This window comes from Leopardus geoffroyi, chromosome A2 (assembly GCF_018350155.1).
Source record: "Leopardus geoffroyi isolate Oge1 chromosome A2, O.geoffroyi_Oge1_pat1.0, whole genome shotgun sequence".
Classification (NCBI taxonomy): Eukaryota; Metazoa; Chordata; class Mammalia; order Carnivora; family Felidae; genus Leopardus; species Leopardus geoffroyi.
In genome coordinates, this window is record NC_059331.1 from 19,327,832 (window position 1) to 19,340,086 (window position 12,255).

The following is a 12,255-nucleotide window of genomic DNA, read 5'->3' on the forward strand; positions in this document are numbered from 1 at the left end:
AGGTATGTCCCCTGGCCCAGGATGAGGCCCCAAGGTCTGAGTCCCAGCTGTGTGCAGGAATGAACAGGTGGCAGGGAAAGAGGATGTCATGGGGTACTGCAGGAGAGGCAGAGCAAAGGGTGAGGTGTCCAGGGTTCAGATGGGTGGTGTGGGGCTGGCCAACCGACATCCACTCTTGGGAACCCCCAACTGGCCCAATCCCTCAGTCCCAAGGGGGTGGAGTGCCGGGCAGTGGATGGGGGGCAGAGGCAGCTGGGAGGCCTGCCTGGGTGATGGGATCCATTTTCCAGTGGCAACGATGTGTGAAATGAAAATTGGATAGAGCTGGCTGCGCCCTGCTCTGAGGCCTGGATATCGGGAGGGAGGGGAGCAGGCAGCAGAGGTGGGGGAACTGAGGGGGTGTCCCTTCCCAGCTCCTCCTTGCTCACTCACCAGGGTCTCCTTCGGACATCGTACAGGTCGATTTTCTTAGGGGCTCGCCATGGGGTGGCTGTGGGAGGAGAGGAGGTGAGGGGGTCTAGCAGGGAAGGGCCCTGCAAGGATAGGCAGCCTTTGCAGGAGTGGCTACTCCACAGCCCACAGGGTTGACCACCCACCCCACACACCTCAGGAAAAGTGGGCTGGGTGATGGAGGAGGGTTGTGTGCTGAGTGGACAGGAGAGACGGGCTGACACTTACCTGGATAGTAGCGAGTGACTCCTGTGGCACTGCCAAAGACCTGCCACAGCAGTGTGGGGTCCTGCCTGCGGTTCTCGATAAACACATTCTCCAGGGCCTCTGTCCAGTTGAGTTCATTAAGGATGACAGTGGCTGCGGGGGAAATGGGGGGGGGGCTGAGGTGAAAAGCACCTGGGCAGTCCCCCTGTGGGACCTCACCACAATGACATGCCCCGCTTGGAAAGCCTCACCTGCTCTCTGCCTAGCCAGGATCTCATTCCCCAAGGCTCGGCTGGGGCTGCACCACCTCCTTCAGGAAGACTTCCAGGTCCTCACCCCATCCTGAGTCAGCTTAGCCTACCCTTCAGCCAGGCCCCACATGATCAGGCAGGGCAGCTATGGCCTGTGGCCCCTGGAGAGGGGCTGCCCAGGTGGCAGGGAGTTGTACCTTGGGATGCCCATCCAGCATGCTGCCTGAAGCTTGCAGCTGGTCCCTTGGGAGCTCACCCACTCAGCATGCACTCCGGGCTGCAGCCACAAGAAAGCAATTAAGGGCCCGATGATGGGGCTGGAATTATTCAGCTATTAAGGTACCTGATAAGCTGGAAGCCACTCAGCTCCATGATTAATCAACTGGGGCCAGGAGCAGGCAGGGGCGGGGGCAGGGGCTCTTGGAGGGGCAGGGGCTATGCTATGATCTTGCTCCAACACTTGCACGCACACTTGCGCGCGCGCACACACACACACACACACACACACACACACACACACACACACACACATGCATACAGCCTACACTCCCTAACAGGTATATCTGTGTTGAACCTCTGTTTCCAGTCAGGTGTGTGAGTCCCTCACCCTTCAACTTACCTGCCCAGCAGACCGACTGCTGCCATGGGCACAAGGGCACAGCACTCTGCACCCATTGGAGGACACCAATGGGTTTTGCTCTCACAGTCCCCCATGACCAGTTACCCTCACCCTCCCTTTCCCCTGGCCTCTGTGGCTGCACACAGGTGATTCTTTGGCCAGACCCACCCCTATGCGCCCTTACAGATCAAGGCTCCTGTCAGATGAATGGGCTCGGTCCTATAGATCCCTCAGCCAGGGCAGTGACTCAGGATGGCTTGAGCAGCATCCCCACCCCCAACTCAGGACAGGCCTAAATCCGGCCGATGTATGTGTGTGGCACGTGTTCTCTTATGTGTAGTGTGTCTGTCCCTGTATGTAGGACACTCAAAAAAAAAAAAAAAAAACAAAAACCCACCAGGAGCTGGACACCTGCTACTGCCAGGCCTCTATACCTGACCCCTTCCCCTAGGGGCTGTTTTTTTCCTCCAGTTTCTTCCACTTCCTTTCTTACACCATTGTCCCACTTGTCCCTGAGATCCTTATCAAAGATCCACCCCAAGTGAAAACCCAAGAATGCCTTCCAAAGCCTCTGCTCTTCTCTTCAGAGCAGAGCCTCTGAACACTGAAATCTTTAAAGCAGATGAAGAGCTGTGATTTAAAGATACAAGTGCTGGGGCCGCCTGGGTGGCTCAGTGGGTTAAGCAGCCGGGTAGTGATCTCATGGTTCATGGGTTCAAGCCCCGCATGGGGCTCTGTACTGACTGTGTGGAGCCTGCTTGCGATTCTCTCTCCCTCTCTCTGCCCCTCCCCAACTTGTGTGCTCTCTCAAAATAAATATATAAACTTAAAAAAAAAAAAAAAAAGATATAAATGCTCAAGGCTCCACTCACAGCCTAGGGGGCGCTGACACATTCCAGGGCATGGTCCCTCTGTTCTCTCCCTCCAGTGTGTGGCCTCTGCTGCATCTTGTGTGCTGCCTAATTCTTCTCCCTCTGCTCCCTCTCCCTTCTCTCTGTCCTTGTAGCTTCCCTTAACTGACTATAATGTGAAAACAAAACACATTTCTAGCATTGGCTGTGCCTATTGAACAGTATGTTATGGTCCTGTTGCTAATTTAGAAACTTAGTGAGTCGAACAATTTCTATTTTTCTCTTTAACAAAAAAATAAAGCCAGGTTCTCAAATGTTTCATATAGTACTGCCTGTCCTGGGAGAGTCTGCCTGGCAAGTCCCAACCTTCACTGGGCCTCAGTTTCCCCATCTTCCCAATGAGAGGCTTAGAGCAGACTGTCCTGGAAGCCTGTCTAGCTGCTGCCATAGGGGTGTTACTGACTCAGGTCAAGAGCCAAGAGGAGACCCCCACCTCAGTTGGGCTGTCCCTGCAGGTATCCACGACCACATGCACACACACGCATTCACTATAAGACACACTTGTGCAAGCACTCCAGCCTCCCTGCCTGGAAAGGGCCTGCTACTCAGCCCCATGTGCACACACCCACACCCATGTGCACACACTCTCAGATCACGCTGAGATGGGAAACGGGGACCATGCCCCCTCAGGCAGGCGATTACAGATTTAATTAAAAGTGACACAGTAAATAAAAAACATATAAAATGTAATTTGTGTGGGTAGCGAGGGGTGACTGGGGAGGGCGGTATGGCTCCTGTTTTAATTAGTGTGCCTGCCTGTGATAGTGCTCCTCGGCTGGCTCGGGCAGGTGGCCTGCAGGCGGCCTGTGGCAGGGATGGGATGGTGTGTGTGGGGGAAGCATCTGTCCTCACCCACGCCTGAGGCTGCCTAGAAGGCCTGGCTGACCCTAAGGGTGGAGGGGGGCCTCCCTGAGGACCCTGGAGGATTCCTTGCATTCTGGACACTATCCAGAAGCTGTGGGACTTGTGTTCCAAGACCCTCCACCTGGTGGGACCCTTGGATTCTGAGGCTGCCTTGTAGGTGCTCACAGAATTATGCTCAACAGACCCCAGGGCCCTAAGGCCTGCTGCTAGAGCTCTCTCTCTAGTGCTTGACTCTTGGTCTCCTTCCCCTACACCTCCCAAGATCTTCAGGAAGTTCCTCCTCATGTCTGACTCAAATCCTTCCAGCTGCAGTGACTTCGTTTCCTCATTATGAAAGCTGCCCTGTCCCTGGACAAGGAAGGAGACGTTCCAGGTTGTTGTCTGTGAGTGAGGACATCCCTGTTCCTCCAGCCCTTGAGGCCACTTGATGTGGTAGCTCCTCAACCCATGCTTGCATGGGGCCAGGGAATGGGGGATGGTGGGGAGGAGCTGCTTTGGGGGCCTGTGGGGACTTGGTCCAGCATGTAGGGGAACAAGTTGTGTGCAAGCATTCAGGTGGGCACATGTCTACACATGGGCAGGACACTGCACATGCACGGGGTGGGGAGTCTGAGTGCTTTGTAGTTTGCTGAGGGTTAGTGTCAGGCCGTGCCTGAGAATGATTTGGTGACTGTGTGTGGGTGAGCATGTGTGACCTTGGGTATAAGGGGCTGAAGGCAGATGGCACTGGTTGAGCACCTGGGACCTGGCAGTGCCCAGGCAGTGGGCCTTGCCCCCATGGTGGTGGGGGAGGGTTATTTCTGATTGCTCTGCACACTCACAGCCTTTGTAGATGTCCGTGGGGATCTGCACGGCCGTGTACGAGTAGTTGACCTTGTTCTTGAAGTTTGAGTCCTCAACGAAGTCCAGCCTTAGGGTGCTGGCCTTGGACCCCCTCTCCACATCCTCACTCTCAGGGTCGTCCTGCAGAAAGGGATACCCCCCACCACAGTAGTGTCAGGGCTGGGAAATGGGGAGTGGGGTTGGACAGCTCTGCAGGCAGGAGAGGGCCAGAGCCTAGGTGATTAGGAGCATCTCAGAATCAGAGACTATTGCAGTTAGAAACGGAGAGAGATGGAGAGACACAGGAATAGATGGATACGGGGTACGGACCCCTCACCCAGGAGGCCTGTGACTCCCACCTGCCCCTGCCCACCCTACCCACCGTCCCTACATTTGCTAAACCCAAATTCCAAATGCCAAATTGACCCTTTCCCACATTCTTGAAAACCAATTATCAGTGAAGGAGACAAATCTTAGAGCCACTGAGAAAGAGCGGGCTGCAGTCCTCTACTTATAAGGACAGGCTTATGCAATCACAGGGAGGCCTAGGCAGCCCGTCCCAGGAGCCTTGGAACCCACACCCCCACGCTCCCTGGGCCCCGCCCATCCCCTGCACGGAGTTCCTTTGGCACCAGGGAGAGGGCCCTTGCCCCATCTGGGGGAGGGGCACCATCCCTACAGCTGATGGCTGTAGGGGCTGAGTTTGGGGGGAGAGCTGGGCTGGGGTGGAGGCTAGCATTGAGACCCAGTAACTTCCGGAGGGAGGGTCCTCAGCGCCCGCTAGCAGCAGGATTGCAAAGGTCCCCGTTGACTTTCTAAAATGAGCTGCAGCCGCCTGACAGGTGCCAATTACGGCATCTCTCGGCCGAGCAGGCTGGGCATGCGCCGTGCACCCCCGCCCACCACCACAGGCTGGCAGGAATGGGTCTGCAGCTACAGTGTTGATGCTGCAGCCGAGTGGGGGTGGGGGCAGGCACGGGTGCAGGTGTGCAAGGGGGAAGGGAAGGGAAGATGGTGGCAGAGAGTGAAGAGGAAGGCAAGAAAGAGCCAGAGGGGGAGGCAAGGAGGGACGGAGATCAAGGCAGGGCAGGGGCAGAGCTGGGGGGGGGCCTTGTGCCCTGGGAGGAAGGGGTGTAAGCAGCTGGACTATCCACATGCCCCCTCAGTGCCCCTCAACCTCTGGCTTAGCTCACTTCCACCCCCTCGTGGTTCTGCCGACCACTCACTGGGTCCTAGGCACAAGCGCGGTGTTCCCTCCTCCGGCTGTATCTTGTCTGGGGAAAGGGTGATCGTGTCTCCCTACACGTCCCCAGCCCAGGAGGGCTCTGGGTCCATCCTCCAGCCTGGGGAATGAATTACTGCCTAGATGGGGGGTGCCGTGTGGGGGTTGGCATGGCTCGGAAGGGTCTGCAGCATCTCTTCAAGGGTGGATTTTGTACGGCAAAATCCAAGCCATCTGCTGCCCTCCCCTCATCCCTCACCACGTGTGCCACCCTCTGCCCACCTCGGCACACCCTTGGAGGACCCTCAGAAGCTCCTGGATGCTGGGTAAAGCCAGGGCAGGCAGCTGCGGAGCCTGCCGCCTCTGAGGCGTGAGCCACTCACGTTCTGCTTGGAGGAGGGGGAGGTGCGGGAGAAGAAAGCCCCCGAAATGTCAGCGGCAGATGAAGGGCGCTGGAAAATTTAATCTCCCAACTTTCCCAACTAATGTGACATTTGGATTCCGTTCTGATAAGCTATCAGCTGGCGAACTTTTTCCTTCCTTCTCTTTCCCCCACCCCCACCTTCTGGTTGGTAATTTAAAAGTAAATGGTCTAGAAAGATCTCTAACTGTACCTCTGGCAAAGATTAAAAAAACAAAACAACACAACGCAGGGGAGTTGGCAAATATGTGCATATTTATAGGAGGGCCAGACGAGGCCCAGCTTTTGGCCTGACCTTAGCCCAGCCCCACAGAGGATGACTCTCCCTCCAGGGGCAGGGAATCGATTTAGGGCCAGGGGTTGGGAGTCCTGGACACAGGGAGTTCAGGGGATCCTGGTAGGGGCCTGGGTACCAGAAAGGCCAAGAAGCCCCCTCAGTGCTACCCCCATGCCAGGGGTTTTTTATGGTGGGCAACCGCCGTCTCCTGGTTTATATTTAATGCACTGATTGCTAAAATTACAGCCCGCTGCTGAGGGGGGTAAGGAATTAGATTCAGGGTCTAATTAAAGGTTCGCTCTTCATTTGAATTTCAGATTCCAGCTTTAATTTTAGCAACTTCTCTGGGAGCCACGGAGGCTCAGCCAAGGGGGAAGCACACCTGCTTTCGCCCACCCACTCCTCCTTCTTGGGCCCCCTGCCCGCCTGCCCTCCTGAAGGCTTACCCAGGCCAGCCTGGCACCACGGACCCTCTGCAGGGATCGCTTCCTGCCTGCCCACCTCCTGGTGTCATTGTCTACCTCCTGCTCACCCCAGGAAATGCCCCTGGCCAATAAGCCTGGCAGAGGAACACCGGATTTGGCGGCTCCTGCCCCAGCCAGTGCAGGTGGGATGCCAGAGAGTGAGCTGTTATGACACCTCTGTTCACAGAGGAGATAGTCAGGTTCAACTGCTTTTGCCTCAAAGGCAGGCAGATGGACTTGGGCCTTGACAGGTTCACCAAACACTGTCTACTCTGAGTGCCCTGCACTCTTGGGCACTCTTGCCTCCTCAGTAGGTCCCTTGCTACCAAAATGGTCCTATGTCTTTCATGTGAGGCCTCTGGTGACAGGGCAGCCCAAGCAGACATGGGCTAATCAGTGACACAGAGGCAGAAAAGCAGTGTAGGTCTGGGTCCTCCGGTCACCCCGAGTGCCGCCGCTTCTGAAGCAGTGACCCCAGCAGAGCCCGAGTCCTGTCCTTCGTCTGGAGAACAGGCACAGGGCTGGGCTGCCTCTTCAGCTAGGGCAAGACTGACTGAGCTCCAGGTGAGCACAGCGGGGACGACCGTGGGGTGCTCAGCACAACTGAAGCTGCTGCTCCCCTCACCACAGGGAAGGTACCTGCACCACCTGAAACACACCCGATGGCCTACAGCCACAGCCACAGCCACAGCCACAGCCGGGCCCTGCCTGCACATCTCCAGGAAGCCCTCCCAACTGCTCCCTCTTCCCTGCTCCCATAGCAGTCAGTCCCCTCCATGCTGGCACCTGGACTGACCCACTAGATGAGGTCCAAGTGTCTCACTACCTGTCTGGGGCTGGGCATGGGGCCTGTGCCACCAGTACTTTGCAGGGTGACCTCAGAATGTGGAAGAAGCTGAGACCTAACATTTCACAGCTGAGGCCACTAGCCCAGGGAGGGTGTGGGGCTCTGGCAGCTCTCCCTCCCCCAGTGTAGGTGGGGCACTCACCAGCTCAGCATCGGCCTTGGCGTCATAGTACAGGATGTCTTCCTCCTGGTGGGAGACAGACACCTTGACCCCCACAGCTTCTTACAAAGTGACCTGAGGTGCAGCCAGGATGCCTGCCCTGAGGCCAGCAACGGTCCCCTCACTCATCTCTCATCCAGAGGAGCCAGGGGGAGGGCTGTCGGGAGTCAGGCCTGGCATGCCCACCCCCACCCCAGACAAAGCCCTTCAGGGGCCCTCACAGGCTCCAGGGGGATGTGGTGCTCCAGGTTGGGTGGGGATTCCCCAGGGCTCCTGGACTCCAGGACCAGGGTCTTAGTACTGCAGCCCAGCTGAAGGGTGGGGTCAGAGCCAGCCTGTCTGCAGAGACTCTGACTGAAGCACTACCGGGGTTGGAGGGTGTGTGTGTGGGGGGGTGTAGTGAGGAAGATGGGAAAATAGAGCCGAGTCTGGGCCAGAGTGAAATAATGACTCGACACCGCATCTTCCAATTTCTTCTATTAAAAAGCCTGCTCATTACGGGCATGTACTTATTAATTATCTGTGATTTGTTGTGAAATGCAAGGGGGTTTACACAACAGGAGCGGGAGAAAACAAAGCCCAGCCCCCGCGCCTGCCTCCCGGCCGCCTGCGCCTGCAGTGTTAGCCCCACACATCCCGGCCTCACCCGCCTGCCCGACGCCTGGGTTCTTGGCCATCTGCGCGTCATAATCACCGGCCACCCCGGGGACCCGTAACACAAACGGGCTAATTTCATGTTTAATGATCTTTAATCAGAACTAAGCGTGGCTGACAGAGGCCGCCAGAAGGTGAATCTGGTGCCATCGAGTGCCACCGGCTTAGGTAGGGCCATTCCACTCCTGCCCTTGTGGGCTCTAGGGTCAGGACACAGGATAAGGCCACTGTCCGAGTCACCCTCTTCCAGTGCTCCTCAGTGCTGTTTTGTACAGCAAAAACCTGGTGCATGGCCCTGGCAGTCTGCTTTTTTATGGCCTGAAAATGGGGGTGTTGATCAAGAAGTTTGGTCCCAGTGGTCCCAGTGGCTCCCAATGGTCTGGCTGTAATACAGCAAGCACAGAGCCAGCGATTACTCTTTGGTGGGCGGAAGTCACCTTGGCCGCTTCTTTGCCGTGTGACCTCAGGGCTGCACTGCTCCCTCCTAGCTCAGGCTCCCCATGCTTCAGGGTGGAGCTTGGCCTTGGTGACTGCCCAGGTGCAGGGTCTGAGGCCATGGTTCGAGGTGGTCAGTATGGGGGCCTGTTGTGGGGACAGTGGTGAGTTGTCTCCCACCAGAGGTCTGGGGGCTACAGGCCACTGGCTATACCCGTAAGCATAATCCAAGCATTCTGTAACACTGACTACATGCCTGGCACCACGCTTGGGCAAGACCACAACAGCCGATGAACGTAAGACCAGAGGAGACTTGATTGCTTCTGCCACCAGAGACATCTGTGTCCAGCATTTTGCACATACGGTAATGTGGGGCTTGTGACCCCCCAACATACAGATGAGGACACGGCAGGGGTAAGAAAGGCTTCGCACCCAGGCTCCAACCTGGCTTCCTGTTGCATCTCCAACCCTTCCCACACCCACCCACCCACCAGTCCAGGAAGACTGGAGCCCAGGTGGGCCCGGGGTGGGGGTGAGGGCCGGGGCCCAGGCTCCAGGGTGCTCGGCCTTTCCTTGCGCCTGGCTCCGACCGAAGCACATAATGAAAGCTGACATTACATCAAACACAATAAGGAGTTTCGGTTGATGAAGATCATTCCTGAACACACAAACCCATTAAACCGAGGGGAAAAAATATCAATTCAACACACTCGCTGGCAAAAAGAAAATGTGATTTGTTATCTAAAAGGGGGTTATAAACACGGCTCTGATGCTCTTTCCCTCCGTAATGAAAACAGGCGGGCGCGGTGGGAGGACTGCAGATTAGAACATGGGGCTTCACTCACCAACTTTTTAAGCAAACCTCCAGCAAGGACGGGAGAGGGCATGGGCAGGGGCCGGCAGCTCTGGGGCCCCCAGGAGACCTGTGCTTCTCTCACAGGCTGGGCTGGCTCCTGTCTGCACCCGGGCCACCCCTGGGCCACCCTTCCAGTTGCTCCAATGGCTCCCTTTGTCTTTTTGTCCTGCTGTTTCATGGTCTCAGCAGAGAATCAGATGTTGGTGGCATCAGTGACACAGGGGGAACGTGTCATTCAGGAGGGTTCCGGTCCCCTGTGTACCACGCGCAAGGCTCAGGAATCTGTATGTGGCCCTTGTCCCCCAGGAGGCAGGACCCCTCCCTACGTCTCCCACCTTGAGAGGCCAGGCCATGCCCCTTCCTTGGGAGAGAGTAGCATTAGCATGGGGTGGTGGCGGGCAAGGTCACATGTGTGAAAATACATTGTAGACACAGCTGTGGTCTCTATGCTTGATGTGATGTGGAGCTGGGGGTGTGACCATCAGAGATGGGGTGGGAGGGTCCCTGGAAAGGCCTTTGTGTCTGCTTTGGCCTGCACAGTGCTCTGGTGTTCACCATTACTGCCCTGCCTTGGTAAGACCACGAGGAGGTGGTACCTAGTGATTACATGCAGGGGCCTTGGCAAAGGGTCCTGGCCTCAAATCCTGACCTGAACATGTGAGCTCTGGGATCCAGAACAGTGAGTGAAGACTAAGCCTGGGGCGCCTGGGTGGCTCAGTCTGTTGAGCGACCGACTTCGGCTCAAGTCATGATCTCACGGTTCGTGAGTTCAAGCCCTGCGTCAGGCTCTGTGCTGACAGCTTGGAGCCTGAGCCTGCTTCTGATTCTGTGTCTCCCTCTCTGCCCCTCCCCTGCTCATGCTCTGTCTCTCTCTGTCTCAGAAATAAACACAAAAAAATTAAAAAAAAAAATAAAACTAAGCCTGAAGCCTCAAAATCCCCAGCGGCTCCATAACTACCCCCGGGAGTCACCGCCATCTCATCAGTGAGGCACGGGTGCCTGTTAAATCCTGCAGCCTCAGTGAGGCTTTGCTTTAGGGTCTTGATTTCCCACTATATAAAGTCGGGATGATGATGATGCCCCCTCTGAGGGAACTAGGACAGGGAGCAGGGCCTCCCCAGGCATTAGGGCCAACCCTGTGCATGGGCGGCCCTTAGGTTTGCAACTCCACAGCCCTGGGAGGGGCCTGAATGTGGAAGAAACCCTCTGTTTGTGGAGAAATGGGCATCCCTAATGTCTGGGGTTTATACACCCCTTTCTATTACCTGGTATTTTAGGGGCCATTTTGCTCAAACTGGGCAGGGGGTGGAGGGAATCACCCCTTCTGAACTCACATTTCTCCCCCGTGTGGATTTCTGTACACAGATGACACATAAAGGGTGGGGCTAGGGGCCCACCTGGCCCTTGTATAGATGACACATACACTTTCCTTAGCTGGAGCTGAGCCCAAAAGAGAACACGAGGGGTGCTGGCAGGTGGGAAACACGGTGAGGAAGCGAGCATGGGGAATAGCAGTTGGTGTCGTTTGGTACCATGGGATACAGTGAGGATGCTTGGCCTTCCTGCCCTGGCTCACTGCCAGCTCAGCTCAGCCAAAAGGACTGTTTTCTGAGAGAGCCGTCTGTCGCCGGCTTGGCAGAGAGGCAGGCAGCAGGCCTGATGGCTGGGGCAGACTTCAGGCTGGGGAGGCCACCTGTCCTGTCCAGCCGGCTCCTCTGGCCTGGCCCAGCCTTCACAGTCTTCCTTTTAGGTTCCCAGACAGAGCTACCTCTCCCATCAGACCCCCCAGGGTAGAGCTGTGTCCGCCACTCCCAGACTCCCCAGGGTAGGACTGCTTCCTCCAGTAGACTCCCAGGGCAGGACTCTGTCCTCCCACAGGTCCCGATGTTGGCATTGAGGCCTTGGGGCCAATGGCATCTCCTGTCTCTTCCACCCATGCCCTGGCCCAGCTCCTCCCTGGTGGCGGTTTAGATGGCAGATAATGCTGGCACAGTGTGGTGATGGTGCCAGGCACGGTGTCCAGCAGGCAGGCCATCTTCATCTACCCTAAGTGTTATAGGCACCAGAGCACCTGCTGTCTGTCTGCAGGGTCATGGGAGGTGCTGCCTGCTAACAAGGACCATGGTTTTCCTGGGGTCCAAGGGCTGTGGCTACAGGTTCCCTGCCTCTGCCGCAGCCAGTATGTGGGGTCATGGCCTGAGACTAAGAGGGGAACTGGGGGCCTTCACATCCAGACACGGCTCCCTCACTCTCTTACCCCAGCTCTGACCTTGCAGACCCCAGGATCCCCCAAGTCCCTGGGCTGGTGTAGATGGTATGTGTATACAGATGTGGCTATACCACTGTCCATTTCTCAGAGGTCTGCATATAGACCTACTGTGTGCTGTTGACACAGGGAGGGCCACGTCCTACTGATCGTGAAGTGGATTCCATGTGCCAAGCATCTTCTCTGTGCCCAGAACTGCCGGGTGCCATTCTCCCCATCTCAGAGGTAAGAAGACTGAGGCCCAGCTGCTCTTGGCCAACTTGTCCACAGGGCACTCGACTGGGTACATGGACAGCTGGTGGGCAACACTGAATCAGGTCCAGCTGCTTCTGGCCTAGAGGGGCCTTGAGCGGGGCAGACAGATGAGCCCACTGGGATACTGGCCTGGGGCAGCGGGTGCCAATCCTAGGCTTAGAGACCAGAAAGAGGAGCCCGAGGGAGTTAACTGGAGAGGGAGAGGCATTGCTATTTTGAAGGAGGAGGAGAGGGTGTTACAGGGAGACGGCCGGGCGTATGTAAAGGGCCTGGG

General features: G+C 56.7%; 1 protein-coding gene across 12 annotated transcripts in view; it reads right to left on the reverse strand.

Moving 5' to 3' along the window:
- CACNA2D2 (calcium voltage-gated channel auxiliary subunit alpha2delta 2) overlaps positions 1 to 12,255 on the reverse strand; it is a 144,221-nt gene that overhangs the window by 16,980 nt on the left and 114,986 nt on the right. For all 12 annotated transcript variants that reach the window (XM_045492910.1, XM_045492902.1, XM_045492901.1 and 9 more), the window contains exons 5-8: positions 7,498 to 7,542; positions 4,124 to 4,265; positions 679 to 810; positions 433 to 490 (exon numbers count right to left, since the gene is read on the reverse strand). In XM_045492910.1, the coding sequence (XP_045348866.1) occupies positions 433 to 490; positions 679 to 810; positions 4,124 to 4,265; positions 7,498 to 7,542 (377 nt within the window). The remainder of the gene's footprint in view (positions 1 to 432; positions 491 to 678; positions 811 to 4,123; positions 4,266 to 7,497; positions 7,543 to 12,255) is intronic.